Source organism: Cuculus canorus, chromosome 16 (assembly GCF_017976375.1).
Source record: "Cuculus canorus isolate bCucCan1 chromosome 16, bCucCan1.pri, whole genome shotgun sequence".
In the NCBI taxonomy this organism is placed as follows: domain Eukaryota; kingdom Metazoa; phylum Chordata; class Aves; order Cuculiformes; family Cuculidae; genus Cuculus; species Cuculus canorus.
Window position 1 is genome coordinate 10033858 of NC_071416.1, and position 25174 is coordinate 10059031.

The window sequence follows — 25174 nt, forward strand, 5'->3', positions numbered from 1 at the left end:
TGACTGCTTGACCAATTCCCTTTTCTTGGTCTTCTCCTGATGGCTGTCTCAAGGAGAGGGTTGGAGCTGCCTGCCTGCTTGGTCTGTGTACAAACATCAGGATTAATATCCCTGCTGAGAATCCCTCACATCCCACCCAAACCCCCTTAATCAGGAGAAATCCTTCTTGATGCCCAGACTAGACTCTTGAAGCAACATATTGCCCATCGAAAGTTGTGCTTCAGGAAGTAAAAAATTTAGAATACTGAACAATTTTGGGTTTCTTTCTTTGTTGCTAATTTAAACCTGTAGTTGGTTTCATGGGTTAAACTCTCAGGGTTGATGTGTGGCCCTGCAGCTCTCACACAGGAATTCAGGTGATCAGGACTTCACACAATTTCTAGGAGGTGCTGGTGGCTGCTGGGACCATGCCAAGCCAAGTGCACGTGTGGGATCACTGGTGGTCCACTGCCCATCGGCAATGACACTGTCTTTTGGCAGCCTCTGCACTGCTTCCTGCAATGGTGCCTTGTTAATCCACCTACAAATTAAATAAACCTGATTAGGCTCTAAGTTCTATGTGGTTTATTCACTTAGGTCCAAATTCAGCTATCTTAATATTTCATCTCACAGAAATAAAGGGAAGTCTGCAGGAGATTTTTTAATTGGCCTGCAAAGAGTAACCAAAACCCCAAAGCTGTTGTCAGGAGATTCAAACTCAATGCACCTCCACTGGTGTCCATAATCAAAAGAGGCTGGAGACCACAGTACTGAAGAAAGTGTCTGACTTTCAACGTGTGAGAAGCTCCACTAAACTCAGTGGGGCTACCTGGATGCTTAAAGGCAGACCCCCTCTGTGTCCAGCCCTCGTGCTATCCCAGCACAGATAAGAAATCACACAAATGAAGATTATAAGAACAGGCTCTGAGAGTTTTAAGTCTCTACCTTTGAAATACAGTTTACATTATCCCTGTGGTTTCACCCTTCTTAAGGAGCGTGTGTTCTCTTTCAGATGCACGTGGAGTCCCAGCCAACACATGGTTGCCTTTTACTTAGCTTATCAAGATAAAAGCGCAGGTGGAAAAAATCCTGTTTATGTCACACTTCATATTTCAGCTGCGATACCTTTGGCTGTTTCACGTGGTGTCTGTAGTACAATTGAGTTGGAAAATAGCTATGGTTATGAGAGGCTTTTAGAAGCAGGAGGCAGCAGAGGAAATGCAGGAAACCTTAAGAAATGGCACAAAGGCCAGGTACAAACCTGCATGGCTGCAACCCAGCCTTCCCCATGCTGTTCCCAGCAGCTTCCAGAGCCCCTAACACGCAACAGCCAAACCTCAGCCTCCTTTTGGCACTTGAGCTCCTGTTTTAATTCTGATGTCAGGTTGCCTGACTGTACAATGCAGAGTGTGACCTCCTTGTGCAGTTTGTAAGGAATGTTTCGTCTGCATTCACTAAAAACCAAACCGGTCTTTGTTTCCATTGCCTATGTCACCCCCAAACCATCTTCCTAGAAATATAAACGCTGACAAGACTTCTTCAGGCCACTGTTCTCTGGGTGAAGTAAATTGGTTTGTTCTCTGGGTGTATTCCTTTCACCTATAATAAAATGTTGTTTATTGTATCTGACTGCATTAATTGATACCCTGGTTATGCATAGTGCACAGGTCAGATAATCAATATACTTACCATTTAAAACCAGTAGGATTTGTGATCAATTCAGAGTCTGTCTCCTAATCTCAGGTATTTGGATTTTACTTGTTTGTTTGTTCTGTTTATCCCTGTGGCTGATTTGAATAACAATAATGTTGTTATTACAAAGTTTTTAACATTCATAGCAGCTTAGGACTAATCCCGATTCCTTGGAGTATAGTCAGGCAATGCTTTCCTCGAGTAAAATAGTCGAACTATCATTTCGGCTACCATCTCCTTCTCACACCACTGTAAGAAGCAGCTTGGTGTGCCTATTTAATAGGAAAAAGGAACTCTTGGTATGAAGTTGTACCCTGCTTTGGGAATGGAAACAAAACCCTGACTTGCTTCAGAGTAAGAAGGAACGGCCTAAGAGTAGGGGAGCAAACTGTCGCACAGCTATTGGAGTCACTGGAGACTGCAAAGAGACGGCATCGTCATCGGATGAGTGTCTCCCAAAGCTTCTTATCCTGTTGTGTTGAGCTTAGCAACAAGTCTGTCCCAATCACAGCATGTGGTGTGTGACCTGCTCCTCAGGTGACCAGAGATGGGTACGGCAGGGCTGGCTGACACGATCCTGTGTCTTCTGGACACTGCTTCTTCTTCCGGAGAGAGGGCAATGTGAAGGACTCAGGCATGTAGAGGAGGTGGTTTTGTGCCCACGGATTTCACTCTACTATTTGCAATTGAAGTAGACTGGCTTGCTTTTCTACAGATGCAGGGTATGGTGAGTGGTTGGTAGATAGTGATGAGGTAGAAGTTCTTGGAAGAAGAAAGGTGCTTCCCTACATCCTTCTGCTACCGGTCAGCTGTGATTCATTCACAAGACTGGGTATAAGCTTTAAAATACCCACAATTGTGCATTTTAAATAAGTGCTTGTCTTGTCCCCTTTCTGAGTTTGTCTTCCACGTGCACTCTCACTGACAAATTTTACAAGGAGAGCCATTGTATTTTAGGTTAATTCTAGGCATCGTGATTTTTAGGGTGAGCCTACAAGCTCACACTGGGAGGAGGGTGGTGGGCATATGTGGAAGGAAGAGTGGAGCTCCTGATTCTCATCACCTGGAATGCCCTATAGGCTCTGTGCCCCATACCCAGAGCTGATGGTGAGGGATGCCCAGCACCCCCAACACCGGGCACCCCGAGCCAGTACCGCCGCAAGAAAAGCATCCCACCATGGAGGTAAAAAAATCAGGGGCTGCTCAGGGGGTGGGGAAGGAGCTGCCCGCGGCTCCTGGCTCAGCCTCCCGGGGAGGGCTCTGGCCGGGAGCATCCTACCAGGGCTGCGAGCGCTCCGAGGCTGCATCCCATCCCCATCCCTGCCCGCGTTTGGGACGGAGGTGCCGGCGGGGCATTGCCCTTTTAAGCTGTGGCCCCACTTGCCTCCTCCCCGGCTCCCGGAGGGGCTCCGGCAGCCGCCGCGACCTCCCTCCCTCCCTCTCTCCATCCCTCCCATCCCTTTTTCCATCCCCTCCCTGCCCGCTCCCGGCAGCTGCGGGTCGGGGCGCGGAGAGCCGGGCTGCCGCCGCTCGGGGACCATGGGATGCTGCACCGGGCGCTGCACCCTCATTTTCCTCTGCACTTTGCAGCTGGTAAGCGGAGGCGATGCGGGATGCGGGGGGAGCGCGGCGGACAGCGGGGGGGGGATTCGGCTCCTCTCGGCTGGGATGGGGATAATCGGCTCCTCGAGGATGGGGAAAGCGCCGGTCCCTCCTCAGCCTCATCTCGGGAGGTGGAGGGATGTCAGGATGCGCTCCGAAGAGGTTTTGCTCCGCGGGGCGATTAAGGGATGCCTCAAACTCTGAGAAACGCGTAGGGAGAGAGAATAAAAAAAGTTCTGAATTCACACATTTGAGTTTATAAAATACAACTGAACAGAACCACTCTGTCAAAGGAGTCCTGGAGGACTTGGTGGCGATTGCAAACTAAACCAAACCAAGCCAAAGCAAAGTTCATTCGTGCCGAAACCCACCGGGACCTTCAGCCTCTTCGATGTCCACAGCTGCAAGAAAGGGCTCTCCAGCATCCCACCCTGCTCGCCCACCCAGGAGGGCTTTGGGCTGGCTTGCAAGGAGTGATGCTCAACCTCGTCGGGTTGAAGGGCTCGGATAGATTGCGCTTGTAAATATACAGAGATTTATTTAGGAATAAACTTCCCGGTGTGCCGAAAGCGTCGTTCCTAATGGGCACGGGCTCCTCGTCCTCATGACATCTGTGTAGATGATAACGGGATAAACAAAGATCTGGTTGTTCCCTCCGAGTGTCTCTGCATCCAGCCGGGATCTGGAGGGTCCCCTTCTTGTCAATAGCGAATGGGCTCCAGGGCTCCTCCAGCCTTAAAAAGGAAATGACAGCCTCGATGCGTTTCGTTTCGTTTACTTCTCCCAAATTTGCTTTGTTTTGGGGCATTAGCGGCGTTGCAGGAAAGGGCAGGCTTCCTGCTGAGCCCTGGGGAATGGTGAGGTGGTGCCAAGGGGTGCGTCCAGTTAAAACTCTTTGTTTTGGAGTTGCTGACAGTGACAGCAGAGTGTTCTCTGCGATGGGGGGCACTTTGCTCAAGGTGGGAGAGAAAAACTCGGTGTCTGTTAGTTTTTAAAGGTCAGCCTAAAATTGAAGGGGGAAAAGGTGGGAATGCACCGCTGTTAACGCAGCCTAACACCATCGGAAGATGGGGATGGAAGATTTGACTTGTAGTTAAACAAATTCCATAATAGAAGTGGTGGGGTTTTCTTGCACAAAGCGTCTCTCTAGGCGTATTTATGAGCGAGTTGAATGGCTGGGGAGTGTATTTAGCCTCCTGGATTATTTCTTTTGATTTATCGCCTGTGATCACAGAATAAAGTGGCTGAACCTTGTATTCCATTAGAAATTGGCACCTCAACACTCACTGTCTTTTAAACCCATCGCGATGTCATCCTGCTCTAAAGCACACACTCACACACACTGGAGAAAATAAAAAGGAATAGGAAAGAGAAAAAGCCTTGAGCTGCTAGTGCTGTTCTTATTTCTGACAAGCGTGGGAGTTTTCTTGTATCCAAGATACAGGGACAAAGAACCCCCAGCATTTTATTTTCCTTAAGACCCTCCTCCTTGAAGAAAAGAATCAGTTTGGCTCATTCTTAAGCAAGTTTGGATGCCTCAGCCTTAGCAATTTCCCATGGCACTTGCTGGGTGAATTGGTAGGGCTGGAAAAATGTGAACTATGGTGAGGGAATTCCTGGAGCCGCCCTCCAATGGGGGTGAGGTCAGGAGATCCTGGATGGTTCCCAGCAAGTGCTTGGGTGAGGGTGAGATCCAGCCTGGTTCTTTTTTAAATTTGATTTCTTATAATTTGAGCAAACTGTCTGTAAATGGTTACATCACTTCCCCCTCAGTGACCTGCAGGACTCACTGCTGCTCAGGGTGGGTTCTGTTAAGACAGAACACTGAAGTGATCAGGCCAAGATCATCAATAAATTATAATGACGTGAACTTCCTTTGTTCCTCTCATGTCTCTGCTCTGCTTCATTTGATACTTTGAACCCTTCACAGTCTTCCTTGTATGTTGCTGAGCTCTGTGCCTCCCACTACCACAGTCCCAGGGGTGAAACCCCGGCTCTTAAACATTCAGTGAAGGTTTTGCCTCTGACTAAAGGGGGGAAAGGATTTCAGCACTGGGATTTCCACTTCATTTTTGCAGCATCCTCCAATGTTTCTTTACATGTACTCCTGTCTGTTCCTCAAAGTTTCACTGGGGCTTTTTATAAATGATGAATGGAAACATAAAACTCCTTCCCCCCCCCCCAAAAAAAAAAAATCCAATTAGGAATTTGGGTTGCAGTGCTTCGTAGAGACAGTTTTATTATGAGGTGCAAGTAGTTGGCTGTGTGAGGAAGTGTTTGCATGCTACAGTCTAAAGGTTTCCCTGGAAAAAAAGGCAGAAAACAAACATATTCATCATTGCAGTGTGTGCTCCCAGTGAAAAAGTTTGTGATCCAGTTGGAAAGCAGAACAACGTGTGAATTCAAGGAGCTGCTACACAACGCGAATACCAACTAAATCTTCAGCCCCCCACGGGCTGAGAGCTTGTGGTGGAGATAGAGGAGTGCTGTACGCGTCTGTCTGAAGAAAATCAGGGCTGACTCCCCAGCAGTTTGCTAATCAAAGGGGGAGGGAAAGCTGTAGTTTGAATAAATAATTTGCCATGTTCCAGTTTGAGGTTATTGTTTCCTTGAAACGTCCACATTAAGCTTTTGCATCGTCAGTTGGTGCTGCAGGGAGGTTGTGAAAAGGTTCTGGCTCTTCCTACCCTGATCCCAGTGTGTGTTGCCGTTCCTAATCCTTCCCTTCTCCCCGATCTACCCCTTCCTTCAGCAGAAGTTTGGATGAACATTGGCACAGGTCAAGGCCACTCTGCAGATGGGTTTATTCTCAGCCACAGCGTAGAGGAGGACCATCAGCAAGGGGGTGGGGGGGTTGTAGCCCAGAGTTTGTGCATCCTGAGGGTGTTGTCACCTCCCAGCTCTCGCTTTGCCTGAACACCTCTACCATTCAGGCACTGATGTTACCTACAGCATCTTGCCAGCCCTTGCTCATCCCTCCCAGCTTTCAGGCTAAGGAACACGAGCAAAACTTAAGTAAAGCTTAGGCTTTCCCCAGCGAAAAATCAAGACTCTTAAGAGAGCCTCTGCAAAGGGCTAAGAAATGTCCCTAGTTGAAAGTAGAGTTGAAAAAGTCTTGTCAAGGGCAGGATTTCCAAACCCGAGTGGTATGATAGACTGTTGCACCCAGCAGGACAGTGGACTGGGTGCGTCACAGTGAGAAACCACAAGCGAGGGCTGGATGTCAGGCAGGGAAATATTAAAAAGTCATCGATTTTCTTCTTTCCTCTTTGCCAGCGTGAGATTGCAGCCAAACGGTGTATTTTCTGGAGCAGTGAGTGATCATGTGCTGAAGGCACGATGTGAATTTATTTCCACCAAGCATGGAAAAATTCCCTCCCTCCCCATGCCCTGTCCCAATAAATCAAACAACTGTAGTTTCTTTACATTCTGTCCGAGGATTGAGAGCTCAGATGCCAAGAAAAGCCTGGAGACAATTTTACAGATACGTTATAAATCCCTCTAGAATAAGAGCTTCTAATGGAAAAAGTGACTAATACTTCAAATGAGCACAGAACAAGGAGCCCTGGGATGGGACTGCATATTGAGTCTAATCAAAAGTAACTATATACCTTTATTTATTTATTTATTTTCTCATGCTCTTTTTCTCCCTCACTCCCTCCTTAGCGATGCCTTTTAAATCTCTTACAGAAGGGGGTGACCAGTTCTGGAAACTATTTGAAAGCAGCACAGATCTTTCTCTAACGACTCTTGTAACTAAAGCGATTGTGTTGGTTTGGTTGAGTTATAAAGGGATGAAGTTGCATGTAAGGGGTGAGGGCCCAAGGAGAATGTGGCAGACGTGTAGGAGGGATTGCAAAGCAAGTCAGGAGCTGGGAAAAACAAAAGCATGAGTTAAAATAGGTGGGTTTGATTGGATCAGCACATGTGGGCTGTAAGAGGGAGGGTGGTGGAGCATCTTCCTACCCAGGGTAAGGAGCAAGCAGGATTGCAGCATCTGCACTTTGGGGGTTGTGGAGATCCCTTTCTTGACTTTCTCCTCTCCATTCCCAGGGAGTTTTTGAACTGAGGGCAGGGTGAGGATGGAAGAAGCTGTCTCTCCCTTCCTCTGCCGCTGCCTCTGGAGCTGGGGCAGTTTGATGCATCTCTTGAGGGAGGACTGAGCGCACGCAGCTGTGATTCGGCTGAACACAAAGCATTCAAGGCAAGAGCAGGTGCAAGGGGAAGTTCTGTGTCCCTCTGCTCATCACGCTGCTCAGGACCCCTCCAAAATTCTCCTGTGCTCTCCCTAGCTGTTTATCTGTTTATCTCATCCAAGGTTCATGCTTAAATTGTAATCCCTCTAGGGATGGGACTACCTTTCATGTTCGTGCACAGCATCTAGCACTGTGGTGGCTCGAACCTTGCCTGAAGACCTTGAACAATACTCCAGACTAAATAATAACATGAGCCTAAAGAGTAGGTTTGACAGCTGCTGTCTTCTCCTTGTCTGCTCCAGACAAAGGAAAATTAAAGCTGTGCCAATAATAGAGCTCCTCAGTGTTTTCCACTGAAGCTGACTTTCAGTAGAAACCTGGGGATTTGACTAAACGAATATTTTCATGAGAAGTATCTGCTTTCCAGAGACAATTCTGAGTTTTTCTCCCAAGTTTTGGACAGAATATTTTGGCGAAAAATCAAAAATGTGCTGGCAAATGTTTGCTGTCCTGAGAATCATTTTTCATTTTGGAGTTGTGGAGCTTTTCTTACAAAAAGTTGAATTTTTGCATGAGATTTTTCTTATTTTAATTCCTTTTCCTGAGCAGCTGGAGTCAGTACTGCTACAGCACAATGGGCTAAGTCCAAAAGCTTCTGAGAAGCGCAAGGGAAGAGGTGCATGGGTGTGTGTTTCAGACATGCCCCATTGCAGATTGTGCCTTGCCCCACAGCCCACATCCGTGTTTCTCATCGCGGTGGTGGAGAATGCAAGTGACTCACAAGAACCACGTTTCTTTGTGACCCCTAACCAAACCCAGCCAGCACTTCCAGGCCAGGAATGCAATTCGGCCAAGGGCAAGCCAAGAAGCAGCTGAGGATAGGGTGGTATTGAAGTCAACTCTTCCTTGTGGAGAACCAAGACTTTATTTTGGCTGACACGGTATGTTTGCCTGACCGCTCTCTGATTTCTCCACTCTCTGCTCCTTTGCCTTCCCTTTTTTTCTCTCTTGGAGCAGCAGGGCTATGCAAGAAGGTGGAGACAGTTCTCCCCTGATGGGGAACCTCTCCCCTGGCTGGTGTGGGGTTAAGGGAGCACTGCGCTTGCCGGCTCCGAGCTGACGTTGCTCTATTGTGTGCTAATAATATACGGAAAGTCAGATCATTTTGGCTGGGGTGTAAAATGGAGCTCTTCCAAGAATCTGCTCCAGGGGCCCTCAAGTAGGAAATCTTGGAGAATAAACTGGAAAACAAAGGCCAGATTGTGATCGCTTTTCCTCCAGGAAAACCCTGGAATAGCCCATTGCTTTTTGAGCACTTAAGAAAATGCATACAATCCAGTGAGCAGAGAGTGCCTCAGCTGTAGCTTTCCCTTCCCATTAACAAAACATTGGGTTTGAGGTCAGTAGAACTAAACCTTTCTTTCTTGGTAAAAACAACACCAGAGATAATTTGTGATTTAATGTCCTTAAGCCTGCGGGATTCCCTTTGTCCTCTCTCCTCCTAGGCTGCAGTAGATGTGAGGAACACGCCTTACCGTGTCTTTGGGTTTCAGTTTAGAAGAAAAAGAGTTTTCAACAAAGTGAAAACTTTTGTCTCAAAAGTAGCTCATTCTTCTCTTATTCCCTGTCTCCAGAGCACAAGGAAGGAAATAAAGGGACATTTCTGGCCAAAAAAATGAAAATATTTTGGCATTTAGCAATGTTTGCTGACAATGATGGGAGCTCTATTGTGCCAAACCCCAAATATTTTGAACTTTTCAGAAGTGTTTTCAGACTTCTGGAAAAAAATTGAGAAGTCTCAGTAAAAATAGTTGGTTGGTGGGGTTTTTTTGCCTTTGGGGTTACACTCAGTGGAAGTTTTAATCTTCCAAATATTTCTGATGTCACCGTGTCTCCCCCAACTTGTGTTGGGGCTTACGGGGAGAAGTCCTCAAGAGAAAGTGCAGGCTTGGGCGTTCCTGTGGGGTAGCAGCTTGCTGAGTTGACTCATTATCGACTCATAGGCCATTGGGTTTTGGTATTTTTGTGGTAGAAGGAAACTCGCTGGAGAAACGCCCTGCAGCATTGCCAAGCTGAGATGTTTCATAATCATTCCACAATCATAATATTACTGAAATCATGACATGAGATTTCAGGAGAGGAATAAATGACTTCTGCTTCACTTGCTTATTGATTCTGATAAGCATCTGAATCTTATTCCATCTTCTTCTTGCTGGGGATAATAGTAGAGATTACAAAAGCGAGGATTAATTGTAGTGAAAAGTAGGGAATCAGTAGTAGTAGAGTAATAATAGGAAAGCAGGTACTAATAGTGGGGATGAGAAAAGGTGAAATGATTGAAATACCTGGCGGAATCTTTGAGGTGGAGTTTCAACAAAGGTGCTTCTTCTCACTAGAGTATTGGATCTCTGTTGACTTGGAAAAGCCAATGATGATGTTTTTCTGGCTTCTCCCAGGGTTAGCTGAGCCCTAGGCCCACATCTGAAAGTGCTTGTGAAGTGGAAAACAGAACTGTTCTTTTGCTTTATATTCTGAGGCTTCACAGGCTAAAGAAGAACAAGCAGCAATTCTCTGCTGGGGCAAGATCGATACAGCCTCCCTGTCTCTGCTGTAGCTCCTGAACAGAGCTGTCTTTTCTTAGGGATGCTTTTTGGTCTCATTTCCACGAGGACTTAATTGCCGTTTTCCTGATGTCTGTGGCTTGTTCTCAGCCCAGCTGCCTCTGTGTCAGGACGTTAAACACAAATATGTTGTTTATCAGGGAAGTGCACATCCCAGATTTTCTCTCGAAGGTGAGGATTCATGGAAATTAGGAGAGCAGCTTTTCTGATCCATCTTCTCCCTTCATTGTGGATGCTGTTTGGGTGAATCTAGGTTTGGTAATTGAGGTGTCACACTCCCTGACGCCTTTCGGCTGAAAGGATGATGGTGTGGAAGCGGTGACCTCTGCTGCCATCTGCCACGGCTTAATGAAAATATACTGTGGGAATCAAGGCAACAGCTTGTCTTCATCACCTGCTTGGAGAAGGCAGACGTCAGGAGTCGTTGTGCCAGCTTCCTTTGCCACCTTTCAGAGACTGGCCAGCCCTGTAGGCAGCATCCCACCTGCTCTCCTGGCTCTCCTGCCACTAAAATATCTGCTTGCTTCCTCCTTTCTTTTATCTCCATTTTTTTCCATGCGATGCTCAAAATTCTAGAAAACCAGAAGCACCATCATATTTTTCTACACCAACGGAGCAAGCACACAGATGTCCACCCACATCCTGGTTTTCAGAAGTGTGGGAACACAAGTTGTTGCTGTTAAGGCAGCAGGCGGTTCCGCTGCGCAGTGGCGGGGTGAGAGGACTGAGTGAGCGTGAGACATCCAACCTTCATGCCCTTTTGGCACTTTCGGGCAGGCCCTCACCATGCAGACTTGCTGCTCATTGCACTGCCCTCAGTGGAGACAAGTCAGCAGCTGAGGATCTCCCTGATGAGATCCTTGGACATGGGATGCCTGGAGAGGCATGGGCCAGGCTTCTCATCCCAGCTGGCTCTGCCCCACACCCTTGCAGAGCTGCCCATGAACTTCATCTCCCAGGTCTAGGAGGGCATTGCTCTGCAACAGGATCTTTTTTCTCAGCACAGTTCTCCTGGTTTCTTTTCCTGTTGTGCCATCCCCAACTGACCTGGGACATCACTGGCGTGATGGAGGTAGGTCCAAATGATGCAGGACAGACTCTCTCCTTCAGTACTGAGCATTGAGCAACCAGTCACCTCGTCAAAGATGCGAAAGAACAACGATTTACTATTACTGAGGATAGTTGGGTTGTGTTTCTCCTCAAGAGCTAAGTAGACAGTGAAAAATGAATCCTAGTGCTCAGATAAATATACAGTAACACTGAATATACGAAGTCTGGAAGAAGCCTCCTGTGACCCTTCTCTGTGGAACAGGAACCTGTCCTGTGTCTGTGGTGACTTTGACAACAGCCTTGGTCCCATTAAAGCATCTGGTGCTGAATTATTTTTCCTAAGTGCTGTGCTCTGGAGATTGTTCGTCTGTGAGCACCGTTTCATCTGAACAGGGAAGGTGAGATAGAGGACACTAAATAAGAGGATGGAGCATTTTATTACCCACACAGAATTTATAAAATATTGAGTGTAACCTTGCATGGAGTGCTCTGTGTGGTGTGTTCATCCATCACAGATAAACGCCTTGCCACAATTCACAGTTTGTCACTGTCTCTCTTCAGCTTCACCTGAAAATTACCTCTCTAGTAACCAGAGATCAATCTCAGTACCAGGACAGTTAACCTCCCTGGAGATCAGGAGGAATCTCAATCCTGGCCTTACTCGGGTTTGTTTATATTTAGGAGGGTTGGACATTATTTCTACAGCGCTACACTAAGAGCATAGCCCTTCATGTTAGAAATGGCTTCGTTGTGTCATGAGTATATTGGGTTGTTCTCTAAGGTCTACAAAACATTTCTCCTACGTGAAGCTCAGCAGATAGATGGTCTTCTTGTGGAGGGCATGTTCCAGGGTTTTTCTTTAGTATTACTGCTATGATCCAGATACTTAAGAGTGCCTAACTCCATGCTATGGAGCTTGGAAGTGTCCTTTCCTCCTTTCAGAGATGCTGGACCCTTGATGCTTTACTAAGAGGGATATAGCCTCACTTTGGTGGAAGCCCCACATCCAAATGCTCCGATAACTAGGATGGGCATTAAAAAAAGGTTTTCTGCTTCCCTGAGAAAGAATTATGGAGTGAAGCTGAGTGGAGAAAAGCTCCTCTTGAACTAAAGATCCTCCCTCAGCAGGACACAATGGAGTTGGCCTGGCCTGACTGTCTTTGACCTTCATTTATAAGCCTCGAAAGCAGTAGGGACCACAGGTACATCTTTATCAGACAACAGTTCCACAGAGACAAGGCCTAGGTCCGTAAGCTAATGAACTCTGTGGAGGATGACCAAGACATGAGTTCTCAGACTTGGATGGACTATGGCACTTCCCCAGAACCCTAAACACCTTTGAATTTCTGGGCCCAACACCATTTGTTTAGCTGCAGTGCAGAAGAGCTTCTCCTGTAGCTCTTCACTGGAGGACAGTGAAAAGAACATCCAAATCTCTGGCCAGATTTGAAGACTCTGCATTTAAATAGCTTGCATGATTTGGCTACTAAGCCAAATCAAACCCAGTTCCTAATTTCCCATGGCTACTGGTAATCCGTTAGCAGCCGATTTCCATGTGTGAGATGAGAATGAGCTCTGACAGGCGGCTGGCATGCCTGGCACCGGCAGACAACGCGCTTTTTGTGCTATCATTGTGGAAAAAGCAATACACCTGCTTATATCGTATATGTACAGAATTAGGGGAGAAATCTGATTATCCTAATTACTCAGAAATGCTAAATATGTGCAGAATACAGTTTGGCTAATTAGCCTGACTGTTCAGCAGGGAGGAGAGCGGGTGTTGGGAGAAGCGTAATGGGAGTTCACAGACTGTTATGTGTCCTTTGCTTTATGAGCATGTGGAGAAAAGTAAGCACGGGGCTTTGGAGACGGGATTGTGAGCCTTAAAACAAATTACAAAGCTGGGAAAAGGCAATTCTCTTTCAAATGTCTCCCACTTTTTAGGATTCTGGGTCTTCAGGTTTCTCATCCTATTATTCTGAGGAGACATTCGAGGGAAGGATGGGGCTGCCTCACTGTACAAGCAGCTGGTGAGAACCCCTGCATGATACCTTCTCAGAGGTATCTATTCCACGTGCTCTTTATCCTGCCATTGTGCTGACACAGGCAGATTCTCAAATGCTCTCAAGAAGCCTGAGGAGACAGTGATGGTAGTTGGTTTGGTGAATGGTGCTGCTTGGTTTGCATTTAATGCACTCATTTGCATCACTGAAGTTCATGTTAGAAGAGGTCTTCTGGCCCAAAACCCAGCTTGCTTTTCCCAGAGATGCAGAGGAAGTCAGGCAGATGCTAGACAGGGTGGAAGGTGGTTTATGCTGAGTACATCTCTAGGTACTTCGTCACCAGGTGTCTCAATACAGAGAACCAGGCTGAGTCCTCCAGCTCCATGCTGGACATACACCCACCAAGCAAACCATGACACTGTACAGGAGGGCAGCAGGATCCACACCAGTGTGAGGTCAGGACAGCAGGCATGCACAGCTCGGTGTGTTCTTGGGTCCTACGGTCTGCACAAATCTCTGCCATCAGACTAGAGCCCAAACCCAGATCTTCTGGGTGTAATCAATGCCCAAAATACACACTCATCCGTTGCTCCTTGCAGCCATCCTTCCTCATGTCTTTAAATAACCCTGCGTGGCTTTTATTCCTGACCTAGCCAGAGAGTAATGTCTACATCAGGCTTTTCTGAAGGTTAACCTTCCTGCTTTTGAATCGCTGGCCACACTCAGTGTGCTCAGGATCAACTTTAACTGGGAAGTTAGCTATGAGAAGCTACAGAAGCGTTCAGGCTTCCAGGACTGCCACCAAAGCAGCTTAAAACTGAGTTGTGTGACAGCCTGAAAGAATAGATAGGGTGATAGAAAAACTCTACCATGGCTTCAGACAATAAAGACTCTGTCTCCCTTCTGATGAATAATGGCTCTTTGTTTTATTCCTTAGATGACAGGGCTGCTAATACTGCTGAGAACTATTCCAGTGCTAAATATATGGCTGTGTAATAAAGGCTCTGCAATCTATGAACTAGGACTGAATGGATACTTGAGTGAATCATTTAAAGTACAATGAATTTCTGAAGCAGCTCGTAGTGACAGGAGGTGGAGGAGTAGTAAACTCCTTTGCAGATCGTTTAGCCAAAGGATGCTTTCTTTGCATGAGATGTAACCCAGGTTTCGTGGCTGCCAAGTTTTTCCCTCGTAGAGGCTTCCATGGCCATGTAAAGTTCCTTGCTCAGAGTTTGGGACACTAACTGGCAGACAAAGGGCATTTCAGATGGAGCCCCAGTGTTTGGTGGTGAAATGTTGTACAGGTTTTCTAGCAGAATTCCTGGAAACCAATCCTGGCAGACACAGTGGGAATGCAGCAGTAGACCCCTTGTTCAACTGTAACCCAAGGCTGAGAACTCCATCACAAATAGTGGTAGGCTGGAGCCTGCTCCGATAAGGAGGAAAGTGCTGCTTCTTCTGGAGGCACTGTTGTCATGCGAGTGGAAGAAGCGATATTGTTACCACTGTCATGTATTTCACCTCAGAATTTTGCCAGATTAAGCTTCCTAGCTTAGATTTATACTGGATACCAGGAAGAAATATTTTACTGTGAGGGTGGTGAGGCACTGGCACAGGTTGCCCAGGGAGGTAGCAGAGGCCTCATCCCAGGAAACATTCAGGATCCGGTTGGACGGGGCTCTGAGCAATCTGATCGAGTTACAGATGTCCCTACTCACTGCAGCGGGGTTGGACTGAATGACCTGTAAAGCTCCCTTCCAACCAAAGCATTCCATGATTCTATGAAATTACTTAATGTAGTGGCAAGGATTCCCACAATGTATGTAGTTTAGCACTTTTCTATTTTAGCTAATCCTTGCAGACAGACGTGCAAGCAAGAAGATCAAAAGACTTGAAGAAAGCTTGTTGGAAAGTTTGGAGTAGGGAAAAGCAAAAGGCATCACCATTGCAAGGATGAGGAATTGTCTCACAGCTCCAAGGGGAGTGATAACAGCAGTAGGGAGGTAGAGCCATGTGTGGATGAGGCTTTGGTAACACGTGCTAAAAGAGGGCAAGTCTTTGCCCCCTTTCACGGCCAGAGGAGACACAAGAGTTCACAAGTGCCCCACGTCTGGGCTGCCTGGTGGTTTGGGGTTCAGTCACTGCAAGGTCACCCAACTCTTGTACCACAGAGACACAACCGCTAAATATTTGCTGCAATTGAACTTTGTTCTCCAGAGCTGCCAAAGTGGCATCTATTGACCAGCCTCTAGTTTAAAAGTGGGGAGGAAGAGGGGAAAAAAGAGAGGGGAAAAAAGAAATTCAGCTTTGCTGTTGAATAAACCATGAACCATTGAGGAGCTGTGAGTCAGCAGGGGAGGGGTAGGGGCAGCATAGAAATGAAGGGGACACAAACGTCATGTGAAAAATGAAGCGCAGGAGGAGCCTGGCCATTGTGCGATACTCTTGGAAATTTAATTGGAGAGTCAGTTGGTGGGAGGCCAAAAGATGTCTACAATGAGAGGGAGACACTCGACTGGACTGAAAATGCAAACAAATTGGGTAGCACAACAGAAGAGATAAATTATGCTCATAAAATAAACAATGGCTGAGTGACACTGGATAAGCAGTTACATATAATAACACCACTGTTTGTCTCAGTCACCCTAATTGGAAGGCTGGGCAGCATCCGATGAAAACTCTGCGTTGCACATTTTCCCTTTATAATGAGGAAGGTTTACCCTCCCCCCTCGAAAGCCTCATCCCAGTCCCATTTAGCAGCAAACTGAAAAGCCTGGTTTCATTCCCCTTTCCCACAGCAAACTCATCCTGGCAGGAGCTGCATTAAGGAGGACAAGTAGAAAATGATAATGAATTGAGGACTTGCTCTTATTTCACCTTGTGACAAATCTGTCCAGTGTGTGACTCAGGGAGGGTGATAAGAGCATGAACGGGGCTGCCGCTTTCCTTTTGACGTTTGGTCATGTGGAAAATAACCCCATTCCAGCCCTCACTCGAAAGGGCTTTCCTTTAAAAGTGATGCTTTTTAAAAGGCATTGAATCTTTATTTACACTGTTGGAAAGCCGGTAGCTCACCTCCATCAGAGTGAACGTCATGGGTCTCATCATCTAGGACAGAAGAGCGAAAAACAAAGAGAATGCTGCACAAAAAGCGATACGGTCAATGCTATTCACAGAAGCAGGAGAAGCTGTTAAACCTTAGGGTTATTTTTTAGCATGATACTGCATTGCTAATAAATCCCTGATGAGAACCTTTTGTTTCATTGAACTCCTCTCAAGTATAGCAGGAAAACAAAGTGGTGCAGGGAATGGTCAGCATAAGAAAATTATGGGCTTACTGACTTCTACTGCAGCTCATTAGCATGTTTTGAACCCCAAACTCTCTGCCTGAAGCGCTTACTTCCAGCACTCTGTCTAGGTTGTAGCAGAGATGCATTCTTACTCTTTAGTGACCACCCAGAGGAGATGGCGCTTCCCAAGATGTTTCATCAACCTAGGCTTCAGCCTCAAATGTGTGTCTAAACTTTTCACCATCTCCATCCTAAGGTACTTACTTAGGTTTAATCTGTTTGAGCATTACATGTGTCTCTGTTTTCTTGCTTTTATTGACTTAAGAAAAACAGAGCTGGATCTCTGTTTCCCAGCCTTTAATGCTCTTGGGGAGGTTGCAGTCAAGGAAGGAACCCAAGAGGTGGTCATCCTTCCTCATCTCTGAGAGCAGCAGGTACCTCACTGCTGGGGCTGTGTTGAGGGTACCGGTGACTCCTGGGATGTGGATGGCAGCCCAGAAGTCATTTTGGGTAGCACAAATTGGCTCTGCCTCCTTAAGTGGCTGGAAAACTGAAATATCCCTACTTTATGTGTCCTGAGGGAAGGAAGGGAAGCTAGATTTGTTACCTGTAATTACTAAGTTAATCAATCAATTATTTAAATACAATTGATTTTCTTCCAGTGAAGCAATCAGAAGATGAAAGTCATAGAATCATAGAATGGTTTGGGTTGGAAGGGACCTCAAAGCCCATCCAGTTCCACGCCCTGCCATGGGCAGGGACACCTCCCACTTGGATCAGGGGCCCCAAGCCCCATCCAACCTGGCCTGGAACCCCTCCAGGGATGGGGCAGCCACCACTGCTCTGGACAACCTGGGCCAGGGCCTCCCCACCCTCACAGTTACAAATTCCTTCCTGATATCTCATCTCAATCTCCCCTCTTTCAGCTTAAAACCATTCCCCCTCATCCTATCCCTGCACTCCCTGAAGGCAGTAGTGATTGATTCATTTTCTGGCCACTTTGTAGAAGGAAAGTCCTTTCTGGGGACTGTGGCTATTGGAAGATTGCTGCAATGCCCCAGAAGCCTCTGACAGTCCTTATTTGTAACAAAATAGTCGTTTTCCTGTTTGTTCCAATTTGAAACCCTTCCCATCAAAAGCATTTTACTGGAACCAGAAGCTGGACCACTGAATGTTTTTCATGTCCAAACTACTTCTTTTCTTCAGCTCTTTTTTCATTTCATGCTTTGATGACAGGCCTGGAAGTTTGCTGGTACATTTGTTAGGGTCAATATTTCTTCACTGATGTTTGTTTTTCAGCTGAAAAAAAAAATGCCTTTGTGCTTTCTCAACTATAGTATTTCAAGGGAAATTTTTCTTTTGTCCTTTTTTTTTTTTAACTGAAATAAGCACATTTTTATGTTGTGTTGGTTTTCTTGGCAAAGCTCAAACAACAGGGTCTTACTAGCGATGCTTGAAACTCAGCTGTCGCAGTATGGGTCATGTTATGCTGATGATAGTGTGCATGAAATGCAAGCAAATTCCTCGGCCAGCTTGCAGCCAAACTCCTAAAATACCTCCAGTTTCTAATTTGCCTGAAAACTCTCTGCTTATTGCCATGATGTGCAGAGGGGAAAGTCTCCTGGGTTGGTTTTGATGTATAAACCAAATCACTTTTGCAGTCTTAACTCGTCTGTTCTGTCCTGGCTTCCCAGCTGTTGATTAGACTACAGTTACATCCTTTGCCCTCGGAGGGGACGTAAGATTAATAGCCGAGATGAGCAGCAGTGGAGGTCTGGCAGGTGGATGGACTGGGCAACCTTTGCCGGGTATTGCTTGGAGCATCACCACTGCTGAATTTGGGGGGATGCAGGCACAGGAGCGGGACGAGTTTACCTCTTCATTTTGAGAATGTGACAGTGATAGGAAAGGTGAAGGATTTAGGCTTGTGCTGCAAGAATCATGGGGAGGTTCCCAACCTAAAACGCCATCTTTTTTTATCATTATGAGTGGGTGGGCATCCAATAAAAACACTTGCAGTGAGGATGCGGTTTCTGCTGATGAAGGATGGTTAGGAGGAGATATTAAAGAAGCTTTTCACAAATACCATCCGAGTGTCCAGCAGTCCTCTGTGCAAAATGAGGGTGTTTGTTATTTCTAAATCCACTGTACAGATGGGGAGACAGACAGTTAACAACTGTGCTGGAGGGCTTTGGTGGAAGGAGCGGGATCAAACCCAGGAGACTGATCTGTATTTGATCAGACACCAGTCTGTGCTGCCATGTGCAGGAGCGGGGATGGATGTCAGCGCATTGATGCTCAGATGCTTTCGTGTTGTTCCCATGGGATCTTCTCTCCTGCCCTGTCAGACCCAGATTGTACAGAGCCCTTCAGCCCGTGACTACAGCTGGGTGTACGCTGTGCCTCAAGTCAGCAGATGCTCTAGTACTTCACTGAATGAAGGCTTCTGTCTTTCTCAAGGAGCTGCTGCTCGTGGCATTGCGCTGGGGCAAAAAGCATCATGTAGAGTTGCTGGCAGGTGGAAAAGGAAAGCTGTAAAATGATGTGAAACACATCCCTTTGGCTTCCCATGTTGTCTCTCCCAGACGCGCACAATTTCACAGCTAGATATTAAGAAGCAGAAGTGCTAAGAGCACTTCCCTGTCTCCTGGTAGGAGAGATAAAGTCTTCGTTGCCAGTTTTCTTTCTGTGAGAAACAGTTGCTTTATGAAACAGTGTCCGTTTGTGCGGTAATTACGACTGGAGATGTGGAGGTGGCTGTGCTCTCTGCCCTCCTGCTGCCGAGTGGTTACAAATGGGCTTTCCTTCTAGGAGCAAAGTTGCAGCAAGACCATGGCAGCTCCCAATTTCCTTGATTATTATTAATAACAATATCATTTTCTTTCTTCCCTATTTCTCACCCGCCCCACACTTCTCTTTTAATGAATTCTCTTCTCTCGCTGCAGATTCCGCAGTGACACCAGCCTGATTTGTAATGTTAATCGGCAGCCCAGTGTAAAGGCACCTGCAAGAGCACTGCAGGGCTCTAATTATAATTTTCATTAAACTCCTTCTGTTTACGAATATCCAAGCAAGCTGGCATTGCAGCAGGAGCAAGAGGAAATTAAAGCAACACTACCACTCCGCTACAGGGTCAGGGAGCAGGGACCCAGCTGCTGAGCAGAAACTGAGACAGGGCTCCTGCAGGCAAAGTTTTGAAGAATTATTTCAGCTTTGGCATCCTTCCTCTCTTGAGCTCTTACTCCAGTTGCAGAGCTTGCATGTTTTTCCTTCAGAGGATCTGGCTGGTGCAAGTGTTTTACGCGTGATCTGTTCGTGACCTAATTAAGGGGATCAGCTGCTAGAGCTCCCAGTAGGATGTGCAGGAGGGAGACGGGGGAGAGCGGCCGCTGAGCTGGGTGGACCAGGACGGGGTGGGTGGAAGGTGCGGAGCAGAGGGATAGGGTCCATCAGGCAAAGGGAGCTTTTATCTAGCAAGGTCTGGAGGGGTTCTGCAAAAGACCAGCAACACAGAGACCGTTGTCCAGCATACTGGGGAGCATCCAGCTGACATGGGGAGTGCTCCGGCACACAGACCTATGCAGAAAGTGGGCTTTTGCTGACCATGCTGCATGGACACCAAGAAACTCCCATCCTCATCTTCCACTGGATGAGAAAAATGGCTTTGGGTGGCTTTCTACAGGTTGTTATGCCTTCAGAGAGGCATTTTTGTAACTGGGGCCACAACTTCCTAAAGAGAAAGTGCTGAAGATGCCAGCCATGAATTAGACTCGCAGAGGACACCATGTGAACACTCTGGTTCATAAAGTGAAAGCTGGGATGTTCTGGGTGTCATATGGACACAGTGAGTCGTTCTTGGGCTGTGTGTGGACAAGACAGAGAAAAAACCAGAGCTTGGCTTTTTGAGCCTGAAGCAAGAGTTTCTTCCTCCTTTGGGAAACTGACAGCAGTATATTTAAGGTCATAATTCAACTTCGGGGTAACCAGAGGCAAAATAAAATAATAAAATTGCAGTTTGCAGTAAGTGCCTGTAAAATAAAAAGGATAACAATAATTTCATCTAAACCAGGCAAGTCCAGCTGGTATATCCTGGACTTTACACATCCTGTGGGTCTAGCTCCGATCCCTGGATGATTCTGAAGTCTTTCTACTGTGCTTGAGAACTCCCAGGGATCTCTGAGCTGTTTTCAAACTACTGCCCCCCACATCCAGGACATCCCAGAGTGCTGCATCGTTAGAAGACAGGTTTGACATCCTGGCCTAACTGGTGCTTCAGTACAGCCTTGAATTTTCTGTGCAAGTCCTGTCGATGTGTTTGTTCTCTCGCTCCAACAGCAGAGCTGGATCTTTTAGCTAAGCAGACACCACTTAAAATAGCAGGTCCAGAGGGTATAGGGTATATTCCCTAAACCAAACCACCCTCTTGCTAATTTTTAATTATTTCCACTTTTTCCCAGTGTCCCTGTCAAGCAAATAAGACCAAACTCTGGAAAGCCTTCCTGGCTGAGCAGAGGCAGGGACCATGGAACATAATGCCCTGTTGGTAGGAAGTAAATCACTCTATTAGAAAATTAGATTCCTACTGATCTCCAACACTGCTCTGCCTCACAGACTTTATAGAGTTTAGATGGCTTCATAAACGGCTGCAGATCTCCCGCGGGAAATAGCTGGTGAGTTAATGGCACGTCTTTAATATACTTTGCTCAACAGGCAAATTCGTGCTAGTGGTTGGAGAAGGTTCCCCCATTGCTAAAGGTGCCTGCCATGCCAGGATGCTGTCTGTGGGGAGCAGAAAGGATGTTTGTCCGCGATCATCAGTATGAGGTGGGCTAAGAGGTCCTCCGACAGCCAAGGGAAAGTGCCACAAGAGTGGAGCCTGAGCCTGGGGTAAGGCTGTGCCTTACAGAGCATCTGGCTGACAGAAACGTCAGGCACTTGTTGAAGAAATTTATGTTTTATGTCTGTTGCAAATACAGTCACGTCCCAGTTGTTCCAGTGCCTCCTCTCCACTGCCAAGCTGGAGAGCCACAGCTGAGCTAAGAAACTCAGGGAGGAGAAAAAAACTGAGGGAGGAGAGTGTTGTGGGCACAACAGATTAATTTAATTATGTTTGGGAAACTTAGGTTTGAGTGTTGATGTAGGTTACAAATAAAACAAGTTTGTCATTCTTGTCAGAGTGCTTTTTTTGCCTGGATCACAAAGGCACCTGCTTATTAATTTAGCCTGATTGCTAATCTTGGCAATCAGCAATCACAGCAGCACGCGGTACTTAGATGCTATCAGGAGACAGGAGCAGGAGTAGAGGGAACAGAGGAGCTCCAGTATCTGAGGCTGCTGCATAGACATTTCTCTCCATCCCTGTGCTCTGAGGCAAGATGTGGTCCAGAAAAAACAAACAAGCCAGAGACTGTCTGGGGTGTACAGAGCACAACCCTCACCAGGCCTGTAACTAACCCCAGTTTGGGAGAAGTTTAGGTAGTTATAGGACAATAATGTTACTGAAACATTCCTCCTAGGAAGCAGTCTTTTTCCTGGGAGCTGTATTCTGAGCACCAGTGAGGAAGTCACTGCTGGGCAACCTCATCTCTCCTCTGCAATGTTATGTGCAAGAGCCAGCTAATTAACTGTAGTGCTGATTAGCCTGTTTAGAGTGTTGTGGAGCAGAAGAGGACATGTCGCCCATGTGCTGCAGATGGGATGTGCTGTTTGGTAAGGACGATCATCATAGGATCATAGAATGGTTTGGGTTGGAAAAGCCTCAAAGCCCACCCAGTTCCAACCCCTGCCACGGGCAGGGACACCTCCCACTGGATCCCATTGCTCCAAACCCCATCCAACCTGGCCTTGAACCCCTCCAGGGATGGGGCAGCCACCACTGCTCTGGGCAACCTGGGCCAGGGTCTCCCTATCCTCACAGCAAAATATTTCTTCCTAAGATCTCATTTAAATCTCCCCCTCTTTCAGGTGAAAACTGTCTCCCCTAGCACTATCCCTGCCCTCCTTGATCAAGAGCCCCTCCCCACCATAGACTACAAAGTCTTGCTAGAAAAAGTATTGCCGACTGCTGCCTTACAGGCCAGTGCCTTCTCTCTCCCTTCACATATCTCTGCTGTTTAAGAGCTTTCTGTGTGTGAATGCTTGTGCACCGCTCGTGTGTTCAGCTGAGCAAGGCTGGTGGCTGTATGTGAAGTGCTGGGAAACCTCTCTCCTTGTGAAGCCAGAACCTCAACTCCAGACACAAACAAACAGGCATCCACACTGCTGCAGTGCCAGTCTCATGCCTTATGTTTAGCAAGGTTTGTGCCTTTCCTGGAATGCTAAACAGCATTCAGGCATGTGGGACTGAACAATGACATATCTTTGAAGCTAGGTTACTTCTGAAAAGCATCAGCAGCACAAAGCATAGGGATGAAGGTCAAAGCATCGATACTCCTGAGAGCATCGTTGCCAACACACAAAATGATGCTGTGAATGCAGAGCACAAAGGTGCCAGGCCAGGGGGAAGGAGGAGGTGAGGACTCAGTGCCAGGCTGTTTGACAGCAGGATGCCCTGGGCTTCAGCAGGGAAGTTGCATTGAACCACACCAAGTGGTTAATTCTGCCCAGGCTCTGCACAGGATGGTACTGGGGAGAGAAGCCCTGATCCTCAGCTATGGCATGGGGCAGCCTGAAAGCTGTGTTTGCTGGGGTGAACACCCCAGGAGTGGCCAGTCCCTGTGGCAGGAGGGTGACACTGGGATGGCAGGGACCTTTGGCAGGCATTGGTCTTCCAGGCCATCCCAGTGACCAGAGTTTGCCTCTGAAACATAAATGATTTGAAGATATATGGTGTGCTGTTGGCAGGCTCTGTATCTGTGTGAAAAGAATGAAAGGAAGGGGTTTAAGCAACTCCTGGGGAGGAAAGGGACCAAACTGAGCAGAGAACGGGGCTTATTGTATCCCTTGGCCAGAGTGACCAGAGATGTCTGAGAGACAAAGTGACAAACAGAGACCTCCTGTGCAATTAGTCTCTTGACCTCTGTGGTTCAGTGAGGGATGCTGGCAGAGGAGCTGTGGATCACAAGGCCCCAAGGAAGGTTTCCTTGACAACACTTACTGAAGAAAAATGAGATTTCATGAATGCAGTGGGTATTAGCACGTGAGAGGCTGACTTCAGAAGAGACAAGGACGTGGCATCTAGCAGAACAAGCCCCTCCGTTAGGGGGATGAGAAGTAGTGGCTCACCAAACTGCTTTTCCAGATAAACAGCATTAAACAGCTATTACAACCATTAGTATTTATTTAGAAATGCAGTCACCGTGGTAAAAAACAGACTGATTGCTTAATAATTTTTGGGACCACAAAATCTCTAGGTTGAATTAGCGCTGGCGCAGAAGGGAATTTTCTGCTCACTACTGATAGTTTCATCACACTGCACCGTGGGGTTAGGTTTCTTTAGTTCTAGTATTGTTTCACAATTTACAAACACAAATCAATTGTATAGAAGGACTGTGTATAATAATAATATGTAATATGATATATCATATTAATACCAATAATACTGATAATGATAATAAACAGAGCAGACAGGTATTTAGTCTTGACAAACTTATTTGAAAGAACGAAATGGAAAGATATTTGTGCTCAAAACCTAAATAGATATATATTTTTTAATTATACATATGAGACTTTTTAATTTCCTCCTGCTGCACTTAGATTTTCATCCTCATATGATGTCTCATAGGGACAGCAGTACTGTGACTTTGCCCTGAACTCAAGCCATCAACCACTACATGGCCAAAGCACCTCAGGAAATCAATGCAAGTTTTTCCTCAAGAAATGACCCGTGACCTTTTTCAGTGAAAGTCTTGGCCGCTCCGAGGGTATTTGCACAGTAGACAAACAAAGAGCATTTTCTTAAAGAAGGGAAGCCAGTTGGCAGGAAACCAAAGGCTGAATCAATGTGTCGGGAATCAGCCAGGCAGTTCTGAACATCACAGGAGAGCAGTGGTGACTGAGGGCTGCAGCTGAGGCTGAAGAGAAAGTAAATATCAAGGTTTAAGTGGTACATTTTGCCCATTTTGAAGCTGTAGATCTACTCATAGGGCTCCAAGGAGGCTGCGTACATCTCTGAACAAGGGCAGTGCAGGAGTTGGAGCAGGCTGTGAGGCTGTGTGTCCTTATAGTGGTGGAAGGCAGGAGTAGCTAAAGAGTTCTGAAGTTCCTTCTCTACACGCCAAGTGGAAAACTGTCTGGGTTTCTGTGTAGAACATTTTTTCTTATTACTTTGCAGGAGCATCTCCCTTCAGTCCGTAGCAGTAGGATCAGCCTTTCCCATTCACGCTGTTTACTGCATGCTCGTAAATTTATTTCTAACATTTAGTTTTAGAAATGAATCTCTCATTAAAACTGAACTTGGAAAGTGTAAAAAAGCAGGTTTTCTTGCAGGAAATTATTCATACGGACATGTGTATGGGTAGGCAAGATGTCCTCTTTGTGTATCTGTACCTGTCATTGGGCTCACTGAGCACCTTTCCTGCCTCTGTGCGAGTCATGCCAACATTGTGAAAGTGATATTTGTTATTTTCTGTCCCAATTGATTCCAGAAATGCAGTGAAAGACACAAATCCAAACCAAATAAGATTAAAGGCTTTAAAAGCTTAATAAACTAAGAAGAGCAAATCTAGCTGATAACATGGCCTTGATAGTAGGCTCTAAAGGACAGGGAGTTAAAGAATTACAGGGAACTGACTTGTTCATCA

The 25174-nt window shown here is 46.5% G+C and overlaps 1 protein-coding gene across 6 annotated transcripts in view; it reads left to right on the forward strand.

Annotated features, from left to right (window-relative positions):
* The first annotated feature begins 2371 nt into the window (after window positions 1–2371).
* NKAIN4 (sodium/potassium transporting ATPase interacting 4) overlaps window positions 2372–25174 on the forward strand; it is a 54559-nt gene continuing 31756 nt past the window's right edge. The window contains exon 1 of one of the 6 annotated variants that reach the window (XM_054081344.1): window positions 2372–2398. In XM_054081344.1, the coding sequence (XP_053937319.1) occupies window positions 2387–2398 (12 nt within the window). In that variant the 5' untranslated portion in view covers window positions 2372–2386. Of the gene's footprint in view, window positions 2399–2816; window positions 2855–2941; window positions 3265–22115; window positions 22143–25174 lie in introns of those variants that run through there. The other 5 variants (XM_054081346.1, XM_054081347.1, XR_008452573.1 and 2 more) reach the window with 5 other exon arrangements.